Source organism: Spea bombifrons, chromosome 7, assembly GCF_027358695.1.
Source record: "Spea bombifrons isolate aSpeBom1 chromosome 7, aSpeBom1.2.pri, whole genome shotgun sequence".
In the NCBI taxonomy this organism is placed as follows: Eukaryota; Metazoa; Chordata; class Amphibia; order Anura; family Pelobatidae; genus Spea; species Spea bombifrons.
Window position 1 is genome coordinate 32,710,021 of NC_071093.1, and position 26,728 is coordinate 32,736,748.

Consider the following 26,728-nt stretch of genomic DNA (forward strand, 5'->3'; position numbering starts at 1 on the left):
TTTGCCAGAAGGACTGTGTTTTCTCTTCGTAAGTTAAGCTCTCGGAAAATCCTCTGACTGATTGAAGTAAGCGCAGAAAGCGTATTCTTGCAAGAGAAGCCCTGTTCAGAGTGACGTGGGATTTATGCAGCTTAAGAGTTATTATATCAGTGACATTATGTGTTCTTCTCTCCCTAAAGTTAACTCAGTGTTTTATAGATCTTGTTTAGATTTATCACGTCCTGTAAGCCTTTTGTTGTCTACCTTATTAACTTTTGTTTTGTGTATCCTTTGCAGGTCTTGCATAGAAACATAGAATTACATCTATTCGGCACATGTAGTCTGCCCAAATTTCCTGATGTAGAGACAGATTGTAAACGGTCCTTGGTCTTGACCCTCTAATTTTAGATGATGACATCTTGTTCTAACTTTTCTCCTACTTTGGAATAAACTTCCCTTCTGTACTTTGTTAAATCCCTTTATCTATTTAAATGTTTCTATCACATCCCCCTTCTTTCCTCCAAACCATACATTCTGAATTCTCTTAGTCGTTCCTGATTTTTTTTTACAGAAAACCATTCACCACTTCGGTAGCTCTCCTCTGAAGGCTCTACAACCCATCAAAATCCTTCTGCAGGTGCCGTCGAACTGTACACAATACTTTAGGTCTGCTGGGTTGTACTGTTGTTAGTGCTCTGCAGGTCTGCTGGGTTGTACTGTTGTTAGTGCTCTGCAGGTCTGCTGGGTCGTATTGTTACACAATCCAGTAGACGTCCACCTCGTTGTGTTGCTGTTAGTGCTCTGCTGGTGTCTCTGGCAGTGTGGGAGTTAATGCTTAGCAGATGATTGCCAGGGTAATCTCTCCCAGGCAGCGCTGGCGGCTCTGAGCTCTGATCTCTCTTGTGTTTAGACACGGCTCCTAACTTGACCTTATATGGTCGCACTCATGACATCACCAGCAGCAGCTATGGAAATGGCCCTTTATCACAACCTGCCCTGGATTCTATGGGTAATACAGTCTTTCTGCGGGTGACACAGGTAACCCCTACACACCCAGAATGTCACCTTGTTTGAAGCTTCACAGGTCACAATATATGTATATATCTTGGTGAAGCCTTGGCCACATCTCTAGACCCATCCTCTCTTTTGCCATTTAACATATGGGGTGTAGCGACACTGTTGTTTGGACAGTTGTCTGTTCTAAATGTATGGCTGCACTTATGGTTCTGTTTGTGGTGATTGTGCTTGTTGTGTCTCCATTCACCTGTTTGAGCTGACTTGTCTCAGTTATGTATGTGCCGGCTGTGGTGTCCGCTATTAGAACTGTATTGGTTAACGTAGAGCTCACAGTAATTAGGCCAGTATTTTATTAGCACAGCCGTCCTAAAGTACATTATGGAGTGTTGTGCGTACCTGGGACATGTCAGGGTGGGCTACCTCTTCTTAGGACGTGGCTTTGTGATGGGACTACCTACCCAAAGGGGTGGGGCTAGTCCCAGAGAGCATTACACGGGTTAGGAGTGGGCAGGGAATTAGGCAGAGAGTCAGCAGCTCTTTGCCCGGGGACCCCGGGTGAAACCCACAGAGTTCCCAGGTATCCCCATGTTTAAAAGGCTAAGGGGGCAGTTTCTAACACAAGGCAATGAAGTGTAAACCAGTCTGTTCAAGCTTTATTATAATGCACCCTTAATGTGAGCAATAATACATCCTGCATTATTATTTTACAAATGCTGACAATCCTATGATTAAGGGGTCCTCAAACCCCTCTACCTAAAGAAAAAATATCCTTCTGAAGCAGGGGGTGGCAAATAAAGGTGAGCCAGACACACTGCTTTGAGAGCCATTTAAAAACTGAAGTATCTGCATTAAGATTTTTAGTGCTTGATTTGGGCAGCCCTGCTGTGTGTATGATTTAGACCACAATTTCATCCTAAATAGTGCACGCTAAGGTACATTCTTTCTGATTTCATGCTCAGACGTTTTATCCTCACTGGCGCTTTTGGTTGACATGTCCTGATATGCCCATACCTTCACTTTGCCTTGTGGCATACAATACATTTTCCTGGTTCCCAGTATGTATTCCAGGTACCAGGTATACTGAACTCCAGTATACCCCAGAATGAAAGTCATGCGTCTGGTGGCATGGTGGACTTCCTGCTACTTTAAGGGACACTCAGTTGATGTGTTTGGCTGAACACAGCTCCTGCAGGGCAAATATCTGACAGGCTTCTGCGTTGGGTAAATGTTAATGAAACCATAAACGAATAACATAAGCAAAACACCCAGATACACAATGTTACACGTGTGAGCAGCTATAACAAAAGCTTCCAGGCAAGTTAAGGGTGTGATAGAGTTAGCATACTTAAGTGCGTCTGTATGTATAGGTGTGTGTTAGTGGGAGGAGGTACTGTATGTGTAACTGCGTTAGAGTGAGTGTGTAGGAGTGTAAGGTAGTTCGTATTTTACCTGAGTGGGCACTCGGCTTTATACGTTAAGGTGCCAGCCCTTCCATGCTTTCAACAATTGTGAAATACAAGCCCGAGGTCTAAAATCCATAGTACAATCCTTTATAAAACCAAACCCTCTTTTGTTGACGTGCTACAGCTAGGACACCGTGTGTACGCTCTTCTCTGACATCATTTTCATAGTTTCTCATAGTTATGGGTTTCACATAATCCCAGTGTTTTGTGAGTGATGTTCTTTGGGGTCTGTTCACTATAGGAAGAGTTGGTATGGGAGTTCTGGTTTTAACTTGAAGGTTTAGCTGATCCTGCATAATGCATTGTTCAATTCATTAAGAGGTTATGAGAAGTCTCAGAGGTTTAACTATGCATTACACAGGGCCACCCAAGCTGCTCCTGCAGCGGAAGCTCACTGGATTTGGACCTTCATAAAGGATAGGGAACTCTCTTTCCAACTCATTGTTTAGTGAATAGACTCCTCTGTGTTGCAACCATTTGCCTTGTTTTTTTCCTGCTCTAAAGACTTAAATCCGTGTTACTCAAAGTGTTTAAATATGATTTGTGTGCGGAGTGTCAGACTCACTGGGCTGTATAATGGGTATTATCTGCGCGTGACGGTCTGCAATGTCCTGGTAGAGTGCGCTCTCTGTATAGAATAACTGCTCATTTCCAGCCCTTTTTTATTCCTCCAGTTTCCCAGCCAGATTTCAAAAATGGCATTTACCAAAATAGCTACAGAACGGGTGTGTCTGCGGGAGTCGTCACACCACCCGCCGCCTGAAACATTTATAAATAGATTCCGACGACTGTCAACATTCCTATAGAGCGTAATAAGAACATATACTATATTATGGAGTACTACATGTACATGCACAGAGTTCATTACAAACATGTCTGGAAAAAAAAAGGAGCACAATGGGGCGGCTGAGGTTCACCTCCATGACTTCACTAAACATTGTGAAGAGCCGACCCCAGTGAGCTTCTGCTGTAAGAGGAGCTTGGTCAACCCTGTATAATGTATGGTTAAATCAGGGAGACGTCTCCTGTCTGCAGTGTGTGGAAAAAGACAAACTTGTACAAAAAAGAAATTCTGCTGCTATGGCAACAAAAGCTTCCTGTATCTTATTGTAACTACAAGCTAGACTTGTTCAGCTCCTTGAAAATGTCAGCAGAACAAATGTTTACCCAACTAAAGACTTGTTTCCGTGTCGGGCTAGAACATTTGACACAAATTAGCTTAATTGGGGAGGATTAAGGGTTACTTGTGCCTTGTGCAGAATAACAATTTGTTAGGTACTGTTCTATCTAGTTGAATCTGGAACAGGGTACTCACATTAAGGAATTGTTAGGAGATATCCTGCTTATTATGTCCTGCTTACCCATTGTACATTACTGCGGAATATGATGGCGCTATATAAAACAATACGTTTTATTGAAAAGTATTATTATTATTATATTATTTTTATTTGTGAAAAGGTTCTATTCAGCAAACTAAGCGGGACGACATCTCCATCGCAAGCCGTGGCGTTGTATGTACCTGAGGTCAGCGGACACCTTAGTTGGAGTCCCACTCCGGTGTCTTTCCATCTTGGGCTGATCCGCGCGAGGATAGAAACCCAGCAGGCTTTACGCAGCGAGCGATGCGGTTTGCAGCACGTTGCTTTCTGTTAAAGGGATGACGGTGTACAGACACAGGCTGTTATTGTTATGTGGCTCGGCAGGCTTTCTGGGAGGTGTGATGTGCGGAGGGCGGGCGCTGAGTCACCCAGAGGAAACTGTTGCCTGTTTGCACAGTTCCTGCACCTCCCTTCATAGTCTGAGCACCCTGTACATGCAGGCATCACGCCAGGTCATTCACCTGTCCGGCTGGTTGTGTGCGTGTCGGCCCTGCGTGGCCTGTTGGAAAGTGAGTCACCTGTGAGCCTTACCACTCCTACTCAGGTGGAGGCAGCAGAACAGGTCCTCCTCCTCCTCCTTCACAGCTGACGCCAGCTAATGACAGGCTGCAGAGAGCCAAGGATTAAATCCCCCTCTAAGCACCTGACCTCTGGGAAGTCCGCTTTCAGACGGTGGAATCCAAGTGTGGGCTGTTGTGAATGAGAAAACTACACCGAGAAGACAGGAAGCCATAGAGATGCAGGATATCTCAGACTGTCTAAGCCAGGAAGCACAGAATGTGGTAAGAAAAGCGTGTGTCCTCTAATCCGGCATTGTCAGTGACAGGCCCTCTCCTTCCTGAGACGGTATCGGGTCGCGTTCATGGTGACGGCTTTTTCGATCGAATGCCTCCTTATTGCTCCCTTTAATACTTGGAGTCTATCGTTAAGTAGGCAGTCGCTCTCCCCTGGAAAGTGTGCGGTGTGCCAATACCCTCGCAGATTTGTTATTTTACTGTTTATGGTATAATGTGTGTAAAGTCAAACACTGAGCTGATACTTGGGTAAGCGCTTGCCTGAAAAGCTTCAGCCGCCCCAGTGTGCGTCGGCTGTAGCTTCCATATACCTCGGCCAACCTACTCCTGTCTAAGGCTAATGGGAGTTTGATTCCTAAACCTGAAGCTCCTTAATATCTTTCTGCGTCTCGGCTCCAAATCTACAGGCAGGGGAACTGGATCTGCCCGGTATCGCTTTTAACGGTTCGGCTACCTGAACTGGTTTAAGAAAGGAAAGAGGAACTAGTGAATTTCAAGAAGCTTGTGTACAGGCAATGCAAATGTCTGCGTTAAAACACAGACCGTCTCTGCAGCCACCATCGAGCAGGAGCTCTCACTCCATGGCGTCCGACAGGGCCCCCTCGTGCATCCATAGCTTAATTTAAATGAAGAGAAATGTTGGAAAAATAGGTCTTAATGTAAAACTACTGGATCAGGCTTAGAAATTATGTAAGGAAGTTTTACTTTACTGAGAGGGTGGTAGGTAAATGGAACAACTTTCCAGCAGAAGTGGTAAACACTAAAACAGTGAGGGAAGTTGAACATGCATTAAAGCTATTCTCACTCTGAGACAAGACCAAGGACTGATTAAAGCCTGAGTCCTTGCATTTGGTACAATGGGCCAAATGGTTCTGATAGCCGTCATACGCAGAGCAAGAATAAACAAAGCAAATCACACGTTTTTCTATGTGATGCAGTGGCTGTTCTGCAAATATTAAAAAAATATTTTTTTTCTTTAATGTACTTAAAAAAAAAAAAAAAAAAAAAAAAAGGTCCATAAAGGTACTGAATCATCCGAGCTTTGCACAAAATAAGTGTTTGATGGATCATCACATGTATAATTATTGCTTATTACCTGTGGATGTTTCTATGATTATCTGTTCAACTAATAAAAAAACAATTTAATGTGGGAACTGAGATAGACGCAGCCAGGTATATAATTAAATTGTCCTTGACACCCCTCTAAAGAAGAATACATATTAAAGTACCTAGTGAATTATGTAGTATACTTTCTTCCATAATGAAAATAAAAAGAACTTGCTGTATGTGGTAGCTGCAGTTGCCCTCCTCCTCCTCCGTGGTCCCACGATTCATGCTGCTTCTTGAAGATCAATGGGAGCGCTTTCTGCACATGCACATGAGATCTGGAGCTGATTGGCAGTAACTATATCACGTGCATCTGCAGAATCCCCCCCCATGCATTTACAAAACAGACCCCGTAAAATCATATGTATTACGGGCATACGAGTGCTGCGGTGTCCCTTTAATTTGATTATGCCAGAGTCCAAAAGTGATCTCTGCAGAATGTGTAGATCTCCAGTTTGGAATGAGTGACCTTGGAAACGTAGTTTCCGTAAATATTATTGTGTTTGGACGCATGTATTACCTCTGTTTTATCATTGGGCCGGTTTACACGATCTCTCCTGAGGTCGCGTATTGTTGCCTACCAAACCATGATGGCACTGACCTCCGTTCTGCCGCCTATGTAAGGCTCCGTTGCCTCTGCGACTGTAGACCGCGCGCCAATGCCCAGAGCTGCTGTTGGCAGGCGCTGCTAAAAAGTATGGAAAATTTTATGTTTCTAGGGAAAGGAGTGATGAGCTCCTGGGCTATAATTATAACTCTGGCTTAGTCACACCATTACCCCCACCCTATTACTATACAACCAAAAATGTATTCCTAAATCGCACTAAACAATAGGCAGCATAAACCTTCCATTCATGAGCAGCTGCAAAGTACAAAAATACGCCATTAAAACCCATTACTGTTACACTTTGAGTATAGCTATAAAAAAGCTGTCAGAACATCCACGCTCTAGCAAGATTAAAAAGCTTCAGGATATGGGAATTGGCCTCACGATGCACAATGTTTGAAAAGAGTAGAAAAGAGAACAACGAACTAGTATTGAAAGAATGAATGGATGGCGCACAATGTGAACTAATATTACAAATATTGGCCTATTGGAAGAGATATATGGGGAGAGCCGGTTCTCCAATTTATGATGTGCAACTTTATTTTTTTTAATTTTTTTTTTTTTTAAGAAATTAAATAAATATGTATATAGGAAGGGCACTAGGAGTGGTTAGAGGCAAAAAGTTTACTTGTAGAATGCAGATGATACCAACGTTGAAAAACTAAAACCATACAACCCAGAAGACTGTCTGGAGACACCACCTGCAGAAGCATATTGATGCGTTGGAGAGCATTCAGAGGAGAGCTACCAAAGTGATGAATGGTTTTCAGGATAACAATTATCAGGAACCATGACGAAGAGAACTCGATATGTATGGTTTGGAGCAAAGAAGAGCGAGGAGAGATGTGATGGAAACATTTAAATGGGTAAAGGGATTTAACAAAGTACAGAAGGGAAGTTTATTTCAGGAGCAGAAATGTTAGAACAAGATGTCATCATCTTCCAGTAGAGGGTCAGAGGTTTAGATATAAGGAAGTGTTTCTTTACTGAGAGAGTGGTAGATAAATGGAACAGGCTCCCATCAGAAGTGGTGAAGGCTAATACATTGAGGGAATTTAAACATGGATGGTATAGGCTTTCCTCATTCTAAGGCAAGACCAAGGACTGGTGAAGGTCTGAAACTTTACGTTGGGAAAACTAGTAGACTAGATGGACTGAAAGGTTCCTATCTGGTGTCAGGTTCTGTTATGTATGAATTGTTGGCATAAGCTACACATTGTATACGGTAATAGAGAGACAACAGTGTAAGCTAATTTCTAACAACGACAAGTGGCAACTGGGAAAAAGCTTGCATGATGACCTTATTTCCCAGTTTCATGTTGCTGCCACCATGTAATGCTTTATCAAGATATAATAAGCCCACCGGCAGTAAGATGACGCCGGCTGTCTTTCATCTCGCATCATACTTCCCCCTTTTTTAATTAAGGTTGTAACTTGTAACCAGTGTTTGGAGGGTAGGGGACCTGCTGATCTTGATTGCTCCATATTAGCTTACTAGCAGTGATTGTTGCTTGCAGTGCTGACGGGATTTGACGTACTCTGCGTATAGCTTGATGGTGAACCCAAAAGTCGATTGTGTTCCTGTATGTGTGTGTGTAAGAGTCTGTCTCTTTCTACCATTGCGACCGGCCGTTCTTCACAGAAGTTTCCTGTGTTAGTAAAACGTGTAAATGTCACATTTACTCTCTTCCTTCCTACTGAGGAGCGGGGGGTGCAGTAAGTGAAAGGCACGGCCACCTCCCAGACAAAATGCACCTCTTCCTTTGCTTGTTCTCCTGGGCTCGTTCTCCTTGTTTCCCTCTATCCTTCCTCAGGGATTCGTGGTACTTCATACGCATCCAGTAACCTTAGACAATGGCTATTTTATTGCAAAACAGGTCACTTAAAGGATCTGTCTTTTCTTTTTTTTCACGTATACAAGCTGTGTGAGAAACACCCCTTGTTGGATGATGTTGTGTATGTGTGTGTATATATGTATATGTGTGTGTGTATATATGTGTATATATATATACAAACCAGCTGTAATAGTCATTTACAACATTAACAATGTCTACACTATACAAATTATAAATTTCATGTTTTTTCAGAGTCCTATTATTATACTTTTATTCGTTTTCGCATTCTGTAAGGTTACATACATCAGTGCTTCCCTATATCAAGTAGGACCAGAATAACATACCGGTCACTATGGGCTGTACAGTCACGCCATAAAGGTAAACCATCCGTCCATGCAGTTTTGTACTCAGTAGAAAAGTCCAGCTTATTTTTATTTGTTTTAAAACGAAAATATTTTACTGCAAAGGTCATCTCTATGGTGTCATAATATACAGCCCTACCGTTAACCTTAATAGATATTTTAAGTTTATAGAGTTAAGTAGATCGGTTCGACTTGATTGAGACATAGATCTCCGGCTTGATAGCCCCCCCCTTTTGCTGTTTGATTAGTTATCTTTCTTTTATATATACATATATATTTTTATAAGTACTGGTGTTGCCCTCAGCTTTTTTGGGGTTAGAGAATGCTTAGAATGGATCATTTTTGTTGTTTTCAGAGTCAACTTTTTGTATTAAAGTGCAACATCACCATTTCTGGTGATAACTGGAGGTTGAAGATCTTTGACGTTTTAAGATATGTCTAGACCTGTCTCCAAAACAGCTAATTCTTTTGGGCATGCATAACATCAGCGCCCGGTTGGCAACACTTAGGACAGCTACTGTTTGGGAAGAAATATGCATAGCGCGCAGGTTTATGTCATTTCTGCATCAGACGTCTCATTTTGAGGAATGTCTTCCTGCTGCAAGTGTGGAAATTTCTTGACCCACTGCTTAACCCCCCCCGTCACAGTAGGCGTATGGAGAATCTGGTGTTTCAAGTTGTTAATTGTGTGATCACTGACCTAATATAACTATGTGCTTGGAGATATGCAAACCGTGACATTCTAATGTGTGAGTAGTCGTCCACGCTCTGGGATGTTTGTTTGACGGCGCTCTTCGTCTGGTCTATCAATCGTGATATACTCTGCAATCCTGGCACATGCCATATCTTGATTATTGGGTCAGTTGTGCATGAATCTAATTTGCTTTTTGTTTAAAACCATATATATATATATATATATATATATATATCGGTGCTGGTGCATATGTCATAATGCATGGTTCACTGAATCTCATGGTTGCCACAATGCGGTGCTGGTTTTGATAGGTAAACCTTGTACATCTGTTACAGCCATTGTCTTATTTTGGTCTTATTTTGTCTCTTTAGGCGGAATTGAGGTTGGCGGCGAAAAGAGCAGCACGAGCTGAAGCAAGGGAGATCCGCATGAAGGAGCTGGAAAGGCAGCAGAAGGAGGTAAGAAGGAGTCTAACCCATCTGAGGTCATATAACAAAAAAAGGGGACCTTTGGGAACATGAATTTCTGATTTAAGTGCATTCCAAAAAGGTATCTGAACCTGATGACCAAGAACTAAGATGTATTCATTGCCCCTGAAGGTAAATGTATTGTGGTGACAGTGGCTGAGCTTGCTGATAACACAGTGCAACCAAGAATCTCCAGAAAATGTCTTTTCTGTTGCGCCTCATTATTTTAGGGCAATTGAATCTTCCTCTGAATCTAGCTAAATCTAGCTGATTGATTCATCGGTGTAATCAATGGTTATCTGTCCGTGAGTCGGACCGTCCTGGTACGGTACCTGAAATATGTTTTGAAATACCGAATATGCCTGCGTTGTACCACTAGAGATTTTAATCATTGACTGATCCAAAATATTTTTGAAAATAATTGTTTGGAGGTGTCATGATGATTTTCTTACTTTGAGTGTATATCTATATATACCATAAAACCTTACTGTTTATTGATCATGAACTTATGGCTCATACTAAGAAATTTTGCATTTCCAAAAGCTTCGGAGTTTAAGGTTCACCTTTATCCAGACTAATAGAATCTAACAAGTTTTGAAAAGAGGTCCTGTTTCTTAACGCAAAAAGACATGCAGGCATACGTGTCTCTGGGAGACAGGGGGAAGTTCACTTCTTAGATGTTTTATCTGCCGTTGGTGTCCGTGAGGGCTGAACATCCTGTGTTTTGTCTATGGGGAGTCAGTGTGTGCATAAGCCAGGTCGGGACAGATGAATGCTGTGTCTCCCGGGGTCCTGCTGAGTTATTATACGTTTATGTTAGGGTAAAGTACCCTTATTTTACTCCTTACCGAGTTACTATTTTATAACTGGAGATTCACACCTCTGAGTTGGACCTTTGTCTAAGTCCCTTTATGTCTGGTGTGGAATGCGGCCAATTTTTTACGGTGTTTACACAGCATGGCTGCTCCCCACTAGGCAGATGAGCTTAAATCATTAGTGGAATCCCTCTGTAAACATGCAGGGGGGGAGGCTGTAACCTGTCTCTCTTTATCTGCTTTCAAGCAGACACAACTAAACTGCACAGGCCTGTGATATATATGTGATATGTGATATACCTGTGATATATATATATATATATATATATATATATATATATATATATATATATATATATACACAAACAAAAAAAACACTAAGTCAGTGTTGAATTTGGGATTAAAGGGCCCCAATAGAGCCTCCTCTTGATAGACACTGGTTTGTAACACTGTCCTGGAAAGCTGTAATTCTGCTAAAAATTTTATGACTTCTCTAATGTAATCAAACAATGTACAAGGTATGAGAAGAGCATAGTTACTCTAATGCGGGGATCCAATATAAATCCCAACAATGCCTGCACAATATTATTGTGTTAATACATATAATATAATGTCATATTATAATGGACAAGTATTTCAAATGTTTTTTTTTTATGTGTGTGTTTTAACCCAAGCAGCTCCAGCTCCTATTGGCCCCTCTGCCTTTACTTTATCAGCAGCCGGCAGGTTCATTGATGCCTAGAATAAAATAATCTGGGGATTACTGCCCCTTTAATTGATACCACGTTTAAGAGGTGCCTGTTAGCTGGAAGGTGCAGTCTAATTACAAAACTAAAGGGCTTTACACAAATAAAACACACTTAAGCTTAGCAAGACACAAACTTCTAGGAGATGAATAAATATTAGGCTGGTGTATCCAACGCAATTCTTTTCTATCTGCTTGCTAAATCTACAAGTGTAGCAGTGGTTACATTAAACAGTACACTAAGGTTTGTCCTTGCTGCGTGCGTGTCAGTATCCGTTGTTGTGGCTAACATCTCAATATATGTTTTAATCGGGACATACCATGAACGATGCAATCCTTTTTAACCCTGTCTCTTACTGATTGGCAGCAAAATTCTATTAACGTTCTGTACTTCAAACCGAACACATCCTCCCTCGCTGTGAACACCTGCTATTCCTCCTACGTTGTTAATAATGAACTTTTTTTGGCAGCTAAGAGATAAGTTGCCGTTCTCGACATCGGCTTTCCATCTTCTGCTATATCCAGATCTCCCAGGTGGTTTAGTTTCTGGGGGAGTTGCTCATACTTTCTGCTGCAAAGTCATTTTATTTTCTCCTGTTTAATACCCTGACAGCCCCACTAAAGAAGATTGCGTATTATAATACTCTACTTTAATATGCATTTTTCAAAGCGGGGGAAAAAAGAAAATTAAAGCATTTATCTCAGCCTTTGGCTGCAGCTGTCCTCTTCCTCTGTGCCTTGTGCCCGGGAAGCAAGCACTCTCGTTGAAATCGGTGCTTGTAGGGGTCTAAATAGACCCCCCCACCAGCAGCGTTTGCTGAAACAGCTCTTTAGCTGACTTCTGGTATATCACATATGTTTGACTAAACATGTCTCCTGCATGACGTATAGCTCTGGAGGTAGGGACCACAAGAGACCAGAAGGCAATAATAATTTTGTGCTGGGAAAAAAACCATTGATAAGCAACAACTGACACGCCAAACTTTGACACGTACGTGGCTTGTGCATCAACATTTTCACTTTTTTCAACAGTTTGAAATTAATCATTGACATTGTTATGGGGATGCGTTCTCAGCAGCCACGATGTGAACCATGTATAATGAAGGACATAAGTATTTTAATATGCATTCCTTCCATTGCGAAAAAGTCCTTCTTCCAAAACAAGTTCTGCTTATAAACCACACTGTAAAATTGTAAAGCAGATACCAGGAGTTCTTGAGAGCAGAAACCATTTTTATGGTTGTTTAGTTAAATACATATTTGCCCTGAATATCCATGCTGTTGTTTAAAATCTGGGGCAGCCAGCAGTGATTGTCCAGGCCTCCCATGGTCGCCTTTGAATGTCTTCTTGTTGTGTGGTTGATACAGTCTTATCTGCTGTATGCACCTGCGGGGCAGGGCAGTGTTTTTGTAGCTGAGGGTGTGTAGCAAGTAGTGTGTGTTTGGGAAATAATGGGTTTTAACACCCCCTGGAACTTTGGGCCACTTCCTCGTAAGGTGTGTCACAGCCAATTTTGGAAAATGTACCAGGTCATGTCTGCAACACTTTGTTTCCAGTGCCAACCTCCTAATATGTGAAGCTGTAAAACCTAGATCTATCCATTTTATCTCCATATGGTCACTGAGGAGAGGATTTATTGTGTAGGTACAGTCTATGAACCGCTTAAAAGTCAGAGCGTGATAGTGTAGCCTTCTGATGGTTTGGGGTTAATTCACTAAAGGGAAAGTTGACTGTAGAGTTTTTGTTTCAGCTCTTTGACTCCAGTATGCGTTATGAAGGCCAAGCCCCAGGGAGCTTCTGCTGGAAGAGTTGACTGGCCTTGTATAATGCATACGTAAATCTGTGAGTTCCCCAACGGCTCTGCATAACTGTTGGAGAAACCTTCCATTGTTGGCCCCTCTTTATGAATGGTGAAGTGATCGAATTTAAAGCGGAACTCTCCTGACAACTCAATTTTACCAGTAATATTTACCCTCCTTTTCATTGATAATTTCATTTGAAGCTTTTTTTTCTAAGCTCTTCTGTCTCATTTGTTGCTTATGCTTTTCCTGTCCTGTCGGCTTAATTTTTCTTGCTCTTTTTTTCCCCTTTGCAGATCTATCAGGTTCAAAAGGTAGGTGTGCTCTCCTACTTTGTCTTTTCCTTCCGTTTGTCTGTGTTGTGTCGTTATCAGTGATCCATAACTTTAAATTCAGAATACTCAGAAGCTGGTCTGCTAGTTGTTGTACTAGACAGGTAACACAGATAAACAAACTGCATAGTTTTACTGATCTCCATTGACTTTGTGCACGCATCTGTAGTATCCACATGTTAGCAGGTCCTTCTACTTCAAGAGACGAGAGATTTCTAAAGATGAGATCTTAAAAGAAAACTGGTAAAACGAGAATACTAGCTGCACATTCCCCCTTGATGACTTTAGTGGGGATCTCTTTTGGGAGATGGTCTTAAAGGTCCTGCCCCTCTTAGGCTTTGGCCAAGGATGGAAGGAAGGGCTTCATATTCCCTTGTGGGAACGCAGTCCCTGTAGAAATGGGGATCTCGTCTCCACTGCCCAACCTCTTTTTGGAGCACCTTTTAATTTTTTGTCCCCACATGATGACAAGGCACCTAAAGCTTAAAAAGTCATAAGTGTAACCCACTTTATTTGAGTATTTTTATGAAAGTGTATAGCTATACACTTTTTTATACAGATTAATAAGGTTGGCTTGTACACATTTCTGAATACCATAATTGGTTGCATTCAAATTACATACATTTAAATGTGACACTTAATGCAGCTGGCTAATAATTTAACACCTGTAAGCCATTGTCCTTTTGTTGTAGTATTTATATCTTCTATAGATTTGTTTCAGCTTCTGAGATATATGGAAACAGTCATTCTTAGACTGCTGGTTTCCAAATGTAATTATTTTCATCATTCATATGGTCTGTGATTGCCTGATCAATGCAATGGATAGTTTATATGTTTCTCTGTCCCCTTTGTCTTTCTGACTTCTTTCCTTCCTCTTCTAGAAATATTATGGCCTGGACACCAAGTGGGGGGACATTGAGCAGTGGATGGTAGGCACTTCTTTCATACCTGATCCCATCCATCCAACTTTGTATGGGCATGGGGGAAAACTGAGGTCTAAGCTTGTTCAACCTTTACAACTTTTGAAGAGCAAGATCCCTGTGAATTGCATGTTTAAAAGTCTAAAGGTTATAAGGTGGACTGTGCAATTTAAAGGTCAGTTATGTATGTTTGGGGTTCTCTGAGTGGCCAATAGTTGAAACGGATAGATCCTACTTTCTATTGGGACAGAGCGATACGTCATGTGAGTGAGTCTAGAATGCTGCATTATGGATTTTCATTTACCTGCCACCCTGCGCACTCTCCTTTATTTCCCCAATCCCCTCTATGATGTCCCTCCTTCTCTCCTTGCTTTTGCTTGCTTCATGACTTTCTCTTGTTCCCACGCTGCATTTCCAGGAAGACAGTGAGCGATACTCACACAGACTGCGGAGAAACCCCCAGGTCAGTTTGCTCCACAAACCATGAGAAGGATCCCTAGCGTTTTCTATTCTGCATGTGAGATGCTGATGTGGGTCATTATTAGTTCTTGATGCACGACCAGCTTCAGCTCCCAGTTTTTACATGAAATGTAAAAGTGATCCGCAAAAATGTCTCAACATGCTTCAGTTTTATAATTTTATTTAAACAGTGGCATTTTTAAAACATAATGTTGAATAAAGGTTCCTGCTTTTATTTTCTTTATAAGCTATTGTGGCTAGTATTCCCCTATTAGGTGTGTTGTCCATTCCTTGCCTTATACCAAGCTAAGCTAGAGGTTAATTGCCAGGAGTAGCCGCCATGTCCGTGTACAATAAGGAAATGTCAAACACATGCTGTGAAGAGCTCTGCCTATAAGTGCTTACAGTCTAAAGTCCAAGTCTTATTGCTATAACTTGGAATGGCAGTTTCCATGCATTGTGGACTAACATACAGTTGTTTAGGTGATAGGTCCAGTGAATCCTCCAGGGTGTTTCTTTATAGAAAATATCATAATTAACTAAAGATTCTGCTTACTTTATAGTGTTTTTTTTTTTATCACAGAACTTTTAAGATACGCCTTTGGGGTTTAGTAGTATCAATATAGCTTTTAGGTTGTGTTGTATTTTGGTCATTCTAGTCGGTCTTCTGTTCAGGAGTAATGAAGACCAAGCAGAGACAAATACTTGCATCGTGAAAGTGTGATGCATTCCTTTCCTTCCCGAAGTTCAAATGCTACCCATGATAGTCCTATGTTGCCCAATCTTGTTCTTGGGTCTTTCAGTACTTTGCTTTATTTTCCTGATTCTCTATATCTCTCTTTACTCTCATTCCCTTCCTAAAGGCTCCAGATGAAGATGACGTTATGTCTGTGGGTAGCAGGAGCAGTCTGAGGGTCAGTATCTGGTGTGCCAGTTGTCTTATTAAATGCCGAGTGTTCCACATGTTGCTTGAATTGTGCTAGGTAATAAAAAGGTATTAATGACTTGGGTGCTGTAAAATAGTGCTATTTTAAATACACCGTGCTGGTAATGTTTATCAGTCAGTATCTGATGAAGCACCATCTTGTCTGATGTAGAGAGGGAACACCCTGCTCCTTCTGTGCTTGAGTGGTGGTTTCCTGTCTAATTTGTATTTGTGTTCTTTAAAACTTTTTGTTTTCTAAAACTATACCCATTGTCCGGAAAATTGAAAACCGGACGTGGCAGTGAGTCTTAGTTTTCACTGGCACCTAATAATTGTTTCAGTGCCAGATGCTTATTCTTTACAGCCTGCCTGTTGCAGGTTAGAGTCTGCCAGCCTTGGGCACAACATTTCTGGTCTCAGCACTGAGGATTTTGATCAGTGGAATTTTTTTGCTACTTTTCTAACAAAGGGCAACCAATAATTGTTGAGAATACAGTTACAATAACTGTAGTTGTGGTTACCTATAGCATAAACCTGCTTAAAATGGTAGTTTTCAAGCACCCGTGTAATTAGACAGTTGCTGGTTACAGATGCACACATGCCACGATGAATGGCGTCTTCATCTCCGCATTCAGCCTTTCATTGTATTGTTCTTTGTATTCAGAAATGTAATATGTGTAACACTATCACAGATCTGTAATGAAAACTTTGCTTGGCTTTGTTTTATTTTCTTTCTGACAGACCAATGGTTACGAGGATGAGCTGCTTGGAGCCTCTCAGTATAGGAAGTCCAGCAGGGTCAGTGGAGAGCTGCTTTGGGTCACAGTCAGACTCGGGAATTGGGTGCCTGTCCTGTTAAATAGCAGATGGGGAGCGCCATCAAGCACAGTGTGTGATAGCAAACCTGCCAGGTCTATTTTATTACAGGATAGCCTTCTATATGTCATGGGTCTGCAATCAACAGCAAGTCACATTACCATGTGGTAGTTCAACCTATGGAGAGCTGCTGGTTACTTGTTCATGTCTTAAGCAGATTCTTTAAGATATGGAGCTTGTTCCCATGCTAGCTACAGGACATAATTACACACCCTATTCTTACCTCACATCAAAAATGCATAAATAATGTAAATACTCTATTCCTACTGGAATGTAAAACCTAATTTGTGCGCTAATTAAATGTCTCATAAACCGTGCCTGATATGGATTAAGAGTAGGTTCTCCTCAATATACTCTTTACAAAAGCCTAGGTCCTAGGTGCGCCATCCCAGTTGTAACGAGCAGATGTTTGTACAGCCATTTCATTGTTCTTTGTTGGCTATTGATGAGGAGATAACGCAGTTGGTGTGAGAGACTTATATTTATTTCCTCATTCTTTTAACAAGAGCTCCACAGGCAGCGGAGAAATAGTCCAGTCGTCCCGGGGGTCCACCAGAGATGAACCAATGGTTGGTCCTGTGTGCCCTCGCTGCAGCATGTGTGCATGGAAAGCTATGCACCTACTGATCGGCCTCCTAAAAAATAGTTTAACATCTGTAGATATTAGTAGTAATCTGCAGTGCTTATTTACACAGATATTTGGTGCTATTGCTACATGTAAATCTTTATGAACGGGTTCAGCATAGTTGATATATTTAGATTTTTCTCCTTTAATAATAATAATAATGCGCTGTGTAGCTTCCGTAATGTCTACATACGAGCCCCAAAATAACCAACTAATATCACCCTTAGCATCGCAGCTCATATTTCTGGTAACATGAGGGTCTGGTTGTTGAATGCTTTATAATGTCTTGCAGAGTTTGTGCGTCATTCAGATTTGTCTTAGAGATGCTTGTCCAATGAAAGCTGGCATATTGTACTTTATAACACTAATCAAAACTATTGCCCGGCACCGCTTCTTCTTGTCATATGGTGTAAATAAGGAGGGTTTTTTTTTGTTGTTTTTGTTTAGTATTCATTTGTAATTTTATGCAGTTTCACTCATGTTACCATGACACTGCAGCCATTACAAAGGCCGCAAAAGCAGGCATTCCACAAGTTTATAAATGATTTGCAATGTAAATAAGGACTTTATTCTATCTTTGTTTAACAGTTGCTTAGTTTTTATAAGAAGATTGTTTAAAGTCAAAATTTTAAAATATAACATTTAAAATAAACGCCAGACTTTTTAGATGAAACCCACAAAAAGGGAAAATGTGTTCCCTATTGCTTTCAAAGGTGACTGAACTTGCAAATACAGTCCACCGAAAAGACTAATGTATTATAGTAGGACCCAAGGCCTAAGATAGCGAGGGACATGGACAAGGTTCCTCTGCGAGGAGTCACAATCAAATGTTTTATATGTAGATATTTGGAATGGCCGTGGAGTTGTGATACCTGAGGAAAGCAGTTAGGACATTACCTGTTAGGTAGCAGGCCTGATGGACGTAGGAGTTGTTCTGTATTGTTGTGTCTTTTTGTTATGATTCTGGTAGGCTGGTAGTTGAAGTAGTTTTGGCAATAAGCTTAACCTCCCATGCAATGTATGTGCATTGGCTAATGGAATCTATCGATTTAACCCCGAGGTGGTGTGCGTTTCTTTGTATGTGTAATAAACACAGTCTTCTCAACTTCTGTCCTCTTGTCTCTTCTCATACGCAGAGCACTTATTATTCTGACCCCAGTCTGGCCAGCACTCCACTGACCTCGAAGCCACAACAGGCTATGCACAACGGAAGCCGGGTCTGTCACCTCTCAGCATTAGGTTTTATTTCCTTTCTGGTTGGACCTCGTAGTTTTGATAAATCCCAACGACTTACAACATACACAGAACAAGTTCATGTATATGTATAATAAACACCCAAAATATTAGCATAGTGTAGTATGGCCTCTGAGATTTGGTGTATACATCTTACCATCTAGAGTCAAGGTGTAACTATTACCAGGCCCATTCCCAAAGCCTAGACTTTTTAACAGACTTTATCACCTAATAATAGCTGTATACAAAACTTGTTCTTAAAAGAAAAAAGGAACAATTGAAACAAACCCATTTGTGAAGCTTTTTGATCAAAATGTATACACACATTAGGTTTAGGAATACTTTGATACACCCATACACAAGTGCCTCAATTAAAAAGGAACATCAGAAGAGACACACAAAGAGATTTGGGTCTCTCCTAAAGAAAGACACATGTGGGAGGTATAGCTATCATCTAACATGTCAGCACTGGAGTTTAGTTATTGTTTTCCAACTTTCTTTGCTTTATCTGTCTTATCTAAACTGTATTCCCATTTTGCAGCCATCCCTACTCAACTGCAACACTTTGCCTTCAAAATCACAGCGGGTGGGTTCTTGTGTATTCACTCACTTTCTCTCTGATGCTTTTAGTTGTGTTATGTGTTAATTTATATCGTGTTTCACTTATGGCTTTTCTCTGTATTTCATCATAACAATTTTCTGTATTCTATGTCTCAACCCCAACCAAATTGCACCTTGTGCTGTAACACACTGCCCAACGTTCCCCCATACCCAAACTCAAGGAGCCTCTCACATTCTAAACTCCATCACTCCTGTGTGCCTTGCTTTCTTTGCCGTCTCATACAAACCAACTTTCTCTGCATGCGCTTATACTCTGCTCCTCTCCCACGCGGTGGCTCCTCTGGTTAACAAACATGCTCTCTCCTCTCGACCTTTGTTCTCTACTGGCAGGGCTCTGTCTATGATGAGAGTGTTACAGGTGGCAGCCGACGTTATAGTTCCTCAAGCTCCAGGCCTGTGAGATAATGACTTTTTTGCTTTATTCTGTGTTTGTGGCCTGTTTGTCCAGAGTTGTAATTCAGTCTTTGAAATATAGATGCAGTACATTGTTTTGCATTACTTTAAGTTTTGTTTTTATGTAACATGGGGATCAAGCGTGTCCTACGTGGCATAAGTGGCTGCTGTTCAGCCAATGTCTCTTGTGTCACCATGAGTCAAACTCGCTCTGTGAACAACTGGCCTCCACTCTTACCTTGGTGTGAATGTAACTGGGCTCCGGTCCTGCTTCACATAGTCTATAACTGATGCTGTGTTTGTGTTCCCAGCCTTCCTGTATTCCCCACCCAAATACGTCTTAGATGCCTGGAATAGTTTTATCAAGGCTATATTCCTAAATACCTCTCTCAAGCTGGGTTATTAATAGGATGCCGTTTGGCTTGTAGATTTCATGGTGGTGGCAGGGTGACTGAGTGGGGGAGGGTCATGTGATGGGCTAATCCTATTACTGCTGAAAGAGCACCAATGCATTTTAATGTTCTTTCCTTGGAAGAACCCTCAGAACTGTTGGAAGCTTGTTTATATTCACACACCTTTCTTGTACTAGTAACTCGTGTATTATTCTTTCTCCTTTCTTCCCACCTATTTCTGTCTGTATTCATCATTTCTGCCTGCCTTTGAAAGCCTTCTGAGTACAGTTGTTACCTGGGCTCTGGATCTCGTGCTTCTTCTCGTGCCAGTTCTGCCCGTGCCAGCCCAGTGGTGAGGATTCTTCTTTTGTTGTCCCATAAGCCTCAAGCCAAACATTTCTCCACATTGCTAGAGATACCATATAGACTTGCAAATTCTACAAGCATTCACTCAATCAGAGAATAAAGAATTTGCCTGTAACTGCTGGTATAAGAAGCCTGCACTTTGTTCCAGTGTTTGATATTGAATGGTATGCTTCATAATGACACTTCCTTATCATGCAAGGAATGTGCTCTTGAGATTCCTTGGAGCCTCAGAGTTTGCTGATTTAAAGTTATTTGTTATCACTTAAAATCTGGAGAACTATGTTACCGTTTTTTTCTTTTAATTTTAAGTTTCACTACATGGTATTATTGCACATTTTTGCTTCTTATTCCATAAATTCAAGTCCTGTCTTTAAGGGTTCTAATAACAAATTTACTTTTTCATACTTTTGTTTTTATATTTTAATAAAAACTTTTTTAAAAAAATCTATGATATTGTTATGCTTGGGAACACACAAAAAAAAACTGGCTGTTCATACGGTGGCTTCAATTCCTAGTAATAAGGCCATTGTAACTTCTGGCCATTTCTTTGTTAACCAGTCTTCAGAGGCCCCTGGTGTCCCTATGTTACGCCGTGGGTCCACCTGTGGCAGTGTTTCTTCATTGGGTCTTCTGGACACAGGCTCTATTCCATCGATCCATGGAGTGAGTGCGTGTTGGAGTTTTAAATGTGGAAATCTAACCTGATTGTTGCCAGTGACTAACAACATTTTCAAAAAAATTGAGTATTGTCTTCAATAGAGAAGTCCACTTATCCACCGAGCCGTTTGGGTATTTTCACAGAATATGGCCATTTCACTGACTTTTACTTCTTACATGAAAACGGACAGTTTGTAACATATTGGGAAATGTTTTTAAATCTAAAAGAAGGGGACACAAACTAATATGTGCTCTGAAGTAATCCTTAAAAAGGGTTATTAGTTTCCTACTTATTCTTATTCTGCCATACTAAATATTAAAGCCAAAGCATACATAGTAACAGTGGTTACTAAGGCCCATGTTTACCAGCAACAGAGACAAGTCTTAGTTATCGTTCCCAGCCTTACCATGCTCTGTTGGCCAAGCGACTATTTTTAAATACAAAAAAGTCTGGGTCTGCCGGTTATTCATTCTTTAACCTTTTTGATAATAAGCAAGTTGGGTTGTGGTGGATTTATGCATGTATATGGGAGCATGGTGTGGTTATGTATAACATAAATTCTCTGTAATGTGTCATTAACACTTGCACTTACACAGAAAGCGGGGACATTCTTCACAGACCTCCTAGTGACGAATGTCATTACAGGTCATACCACCTATCCTCTCCTGACCCCTAGTGGTAGATAATAAAACTACACAAGGCCTGTGATGATGATTTACCAATAACTGTGCGGATCAAATGCTGATTTTGGTGATTACACATTGAAGGTAACTTTTATTCATGCCTTTTTGTAGGTGGAGGAAAGACCTGACAAAGACTTTGCAGAGAAGGTGAGAAGAAGAAAAAACTGTTCCTGGATGTTTTTTTTATATTCATAATTATATTTTCATACATACGAATACCAGATTGCTTGTTTCTCCACAACATTGCAAAAATCCATGGATCCATGAATCCAGAATCTTTCTGCCATCTGCAAAAATAAATGTTTGTAACATAATCTAGCATAAAAACTGCCTATTTTAGGTTTCATTTTTAACTCTTCAGTAGTGTTTAAAGGCAGACTTGAGCCAACATATGCAATTAAATGGGTACGTTGGCTACGTGCTCCCTTTTAAATTTTATATGGCGTCCCTTGTAAATGTTAAGTGTATCTTAATATGCATTCTTTAGTGGCGCTGTGAGGGACAGTAATTCTAATTACGTTTAATATTCCCCATCTGTAATATTATATGCCCTATTATGTTACCTGCCTTTGTGTTTAGAACAGGCGCCAATATCCTTCTGACCTCTTCTTCACAGGCTATTTATTTTTATATAATTTTCTAAATGTGCAGATGGAAGGAATGAGGGGACTAGATTTATATCCAGAATGCTTGTTTAAGGAGTTTCTTGAATGGTTAACATTTGTGAAAAATGTGAATGCATCATTTAGACCTTTTGTTGTGTAATGTGTATTTTTTTTAAGTGACAAGTCTACTTTAACACAGATGGTCCCACTGTAAAGAATCACAATCTTATTTTTTATTATTATTATTCTATTATCATCAGGGATCCCGTCCAGCATCCAGTTTGTCTGCAGCTACCCTCGCTTCCCTTGGAGGAACGTCCTCCCGAAGGGGCAGCGGGGACACCTCTATATCTGTGGACACAGAAGCATCTATCAGAGAAATAAAGGTAAATGTGTTGATATAATAATAAGAATAATGCAGTGGTAGCAACACACTTGGGATCTGTACTACGGCAAAACCCTGCAGTAACTGATCCATAGTTATGAAGTTCAATTTCTGTCCCACTGCAAAGTTGTTGGATTTTTTTCTCCTCCAGAATTTTGTTTTGTTAAATATTTTTATATAAATAAATGTAAATATGTATATAAAGCACCCTCATATTATCCAGTGCTGTACAATGGGGGCGTAATAAGTAGTGTATTAAATAACAAATCAGATTTACAAAACCAAATGTTGAGGACCCTGCTTAAACAAGTGTACAATCAAGAAGGTGGTATATTGCAAAAGTAAATAGTTTTCTTTCAGTGCCTTTATTCTAAAATATACACACCTATTTCCTTTGTTTAGAAGAAAAGAAACAGCAAAGAAACATGTATTTCTTTCACATAGCTTTACATATTTTTAAAAATTGTGAACAAAGCTGGTGGAATGGTACAGTGCCCCCAAAGTGTTGTTTTTTGTCTAAAAACAACTTCAATTATTTAAAAAAAAAAAAGTAAAAATACATTTCAATATGCATGTTTTATTTGTTATATTAGTAGTATATGGGACAATTATCTTTGTGTTCTCTTTCATCCTTGTTTTTGGAAATTAATCTCCTTTTTAAATACCAGTAAGAATGTGTTACTGGTCTGATTGGGTGTTCACATTCAGGAAGCTTGTATCCCTTTATTGAAGTGTAGGCATAATGAGAAATTATTGTAATATAGATGTCTAGAAACAACTTTGTTTTTTAAAGAAGGATATTTTTTTAGTTCATGGGCATTATTTCTGTGCACACCAATGTATTGTCCCCTTAAGGCAAAATTTGGCACTCATGACAATGCCCACCAAGTATATATACTTAAAGAATTAGGATGCTCTCTGTGGGTTTTGGTTTAGCTGTATATACTATTAATCTGATTGCATGTGCCAAGCGGTCCTAGGCATTACATTATTTTAGAATGGTTTCTTGTTCTTGCCAAAGACAACATCAGATAGTCTAAGTCTTAAGTCTAAGGCTGTATTTCAATAAAAAAAGGAAAATGATGTATGAATTAAGGTCCCCCTTCTCCAGGATGCTTTTTTATGTCTGTATGTAAAGATTGTTCCACCTAACCATGTGCTCCACAACACTGACCAAACCGCACTGCCACAATCTGTAGCAACATTGATTGTGGGGCACCTGCAAAAGTCCAAGGCATTGTAGTGTTATCTACACAAGCATTTGTGTTTTATATGAAGCAAAGTTATCTAACTTTTTAGCTTGATATTTACAGGTAAAACACAATATATTTTTATGCAAATTGTATATGAATGATTTGATAATATTAGATATGCACGTGCATTAGTGAAGAGTGCACGTTATTCTTTCTTTCCTTGTTATATTGAAGCTGTTGAAAGCAATTTATAGACTAGCATAGGGTTTCGTATTTGAGCATTTTCTTATTTAGTACATCTGGCCCTAACTGTACAATTCTTTGTCCGTTATGAGGAATACAATTTTTTTGTTCTTTTTTTGTTGCCCAATGTTTTATCCAGCTGTGACTTAGATGTTTTCCCATAAACATTCCCGTCTTTCATAAGAGTGTGTGTGTCTGCCTGGCATATCGTTCTCTGTTAGATGAATTCATGTCGTATTCATTCTTCTTCTCCTATTCTCCTTGTCTTCTTTCTTCCATTGTCTGTAACACCATTCCTGTTCACTTATTCCCCCTCTGTCAGGAGATCAGTGAGTTAAAGGAGCAGATTGATGATGTAGAAGGCAAATACATGCAAGGGCTAAAGGAGATGAAGGTACCAATGTGTGTGACACTAACCTTGTGTCCTATTAAGGCACTTCATCAGCTTGTTTTAATATCATTTAATATTATATAGTTGTGTGAAAAAAATCCTCCTTATGTTCAGATAAGTTTTTGTACTGAATATGATTTTGTAAATTGTTTTCTAAGAACTATGTCTTTGAAATCTTCTGTGGTTTTTCCAGGACTCCCTGGTGGAGGTGGAAGAAAAGTATAAAAGGTCCATGGTAACAAATGCCCAGCTGGACAATGAGAAAAGTTCCTTGCAGTATCAGGTGGACACACTGCGAGAAGTACTTCTAGAACTTGAGGAGGAGCTTGCGGAGTCCCGGCGCCAATATGAAGATAAGCATAAAGTGAGTAGATTTGAAAGGTGTTTTTTTTACTAGGGTGAAGCACTTTAAGAAGCCGGTTAATGCTGTAGCTAATCGGGTTATGTATAAACGATATGTGGTCTTATCACCATAGCAACTGAGAGAATGGTCCTTTCAGCAGAGAAATTATTCATGGCAAGTAAGGTCTTCGTTTTAAAAGCTACACCAACATGTCCTTTATACATAACCTCAAAAGTGTGCAGTGGTCAGATTCTATAGACTGTTGCATTTAATTGGGCGATTTGGTGCATGGGGAAGGTTTTCTTTACAGAGGAGGATACCAACAAAGGTCACCATATGAAACATTAACCCAGTTACTTTTCACGTCTCTCTCTCGCTCTGTTGCAGGAGTGTGAACGTCACAAACACGAACAGAATGTCCTGCGTTTCCAACTGAGTGAGATAAAGGGGGCTTTGGAGCAAAGGGAGGAACTGCTTACGGTGAGAGAAGAATAATGTTCTACTTTAAACGTTTTTGTAACTGCTTTATTATACATTCCTGAGAAATTCTGTATAAGCCTGCGGCAGCTTACGAAGAAGAAAGTGGGAGTGAAGAATCTCAGCTATCCACAGTGTCCCCTAATCTTCACAATTGTACTGTAGGATATGTAACCTTTCTCTATCTTTCTTTGAACCAGCAAAGGCAATAGCTACATATATTATGCGTTCCTGTGGATTCTTTTTCGCTCAAAATCTCTCAGATTCACTGATAAACAATTTGTGAGCGTCTGCAATGTAGATTGCATTCGAGTAAAAGTGTGCGTTGAAATAAATAAAACTGAGGCCTAAATGATAACCTATTAACCCCCACTTGAGGACTTGTGATACATACAAATCATTTATATTCTGTGTTCTTGGCACTTTTATGTCAGTTTCGTAGATCTTCTCTTCTTCAAAATGTTTTTTCTCTCTCAACTCTCCTTTCCCTTTTCTTTCCCTGTTCTGTCTACAAACAACCCCCCCACACCCTGTTTTCCTACCCGCGCTGCCCCTCAGGAGATCCGTCAGCTACAGCAGAAGCAGGAAAGGAGCGACCATGAAATCTGTGACCTGAAGGAGACCATAGAGTGGAAGGATAAAAAAATAGGGGTAGGGTGAAGTATGAGGAGTTACTTCCCTGCAGTATGAGGGCATTTCTGAAATTTCCTCTGCATGTCCTGTTGGATTGAGAACATAAGAAGCAGTATCTAGAGATTAAGTTGTCACTGACTATAAGCAGCATGTGTGGGCTCACTACGGGAGCTTTTAGAGCCAAAATATGTTATTTTGCCACAGTTACCGTAGTTTAACTGATGCTAATTTATTAATATGCCTCTCTTGTCTCCTATCAGTAAAAATTGAACTCGGTCCAAAAGCTGCTGTAACGTTTTGCTATGAGCAAGCATGCAGAGGTTGACAGCTAATAGCCCAGTGGATGGACTATTAAAATCCACTGGAAAATAACAATTTATTGACATGAACAGCTAGATAAAAAGCTCATTTAAGTTTGCTACGTGTCTAAGGCATGTGTTGCTATGAAACAAAGTCAACCCCAAAGAGGTACTAATTGTTCATTAACCTCCAAAACAATTGGGCAGGATAAGAGGTCACTCTCCTCTAGCTCTGGAGAAGGGTATCCGTTCGGTGGCAGCCTAATGTGAGAATATTCAGCAGATCTCTAAGGCCCTTTAATATCACTGACTTGCCTTGTGTCCTAACTTGTCTACATTTCACTCCAACTGGCTTCTCTCTTGCTTCTTCTTTTGATTCTTTCATATTCTTCCCTTATCCTTTGATTCTTTTCTGGGGAAGCGTAGGCTCTAGAAAGACAGAAAGAATTTTTTGACCCAGTTCGCAACGAGCGCGATGAACTCAGGGAAGAAGTAAGCCGACTAAAAGAGGCATTAAAGGTACATGTGTGTTAGCCTTTCCTAGCAACCGACTTGATTTTCTTAGTTTTTTCTTTTCTTTTCTTCATATGTCCATTGATATGTAACCTTTGG

At 40.3% G+C, this 26,728-nt stretch overlaps 1 protein-coding gene across 13 annotated transcripts in view; it reads left to right on the top strand.

Annotated features, from left to right (window-relative positions):
* LRRFIP1 (LRR binding FLII interacting protein 1) overlaps positions 1 to 26,728 on the top strand; it is a 49,944-nt gene that overhangs the window by 12,204 nt on the left and 11,012 nt on the right. For 4 of the 13 annotated variants that reach the window (XM_053470430.1, XM_053470442.1, XM_053470429.1 and 1 more), the window contains exons 3-21: positions 9,609 to 9,695; positions 13,361 to 13,378; positions 14,278 to 14,325; positions 14,735 to 14,779; positions 15,639 to 15,689; positions 16,442 to 16,498; positions 17,083 to 17,145; positions 18,338 to 18,418; positions 18,976 to 19,020; positions 19,386 to 19,451; positions 20,115 to 20,192; positions 20,765 to 20,869; positions 21,659 to 21,694; positions 22,413 to 22,538; positions 24,296 to 24,367; positions 24,558 to 24,728; positions 25,095 to 25,187; positions 25,743 to 25,835; positions 26,543 to 26,635. In XM_053470430.1, the coding sequence (XP_053326405.1) occupies positions 9,609 to 9,695; positions 13,361 to 13,378; positions 14,278 to 14,325; positions 14,735 to 14,779; positions 15,639 to 15,689; positions 16,442 to 16,498; positions 17,083 to 17,145; positions 18,338 to 18,418; positions 18,976 to 19,020; positions 19,386 to 19,451; positions 20,115 to 20,192; positions 20,765 to 20,869; positions 21,659 to 21,694; positions 22,413 to 22,538; positions 24,296 to 24,367; positions 24,558 to 24,728; positions 25,095 to 25,187; positions 25,743 to 25,835; positions 26,543 to 26,635 (1,428 nt within the window). Of the gene's footprint in view, positions 1 to 4,091; positions 4,621 to 9,608; positions 9,696 to 13,360; positions 13,379 to 14,277; positions 14,326 to 14,734; positions 14,780 to 15,638; positions 15,690 to 16,441; positions 16,499 to 17,082; positions 17,146 to 18,337; positions 18,419 to 18,975; positions 19,021 to 19,385; positions 19,452 to 20,114; positions 20,193 to 20,764; positions 20,870 to 21,658; positions 21,695 to 22,412; positions 22,539 to 24,295; positions 24,368 to 24,557; positions 24,729 to 25,094; positions 25,188 to 25,742; positions 25,836 to 26,542; positions 26,636 to 26,728 lie in introns of those variants that run through there. The other 9 variants (XM_053470432.1, XM_053470434.1, XM_053470435.1 and 6 more) reach the window with 9 other exon arrangements.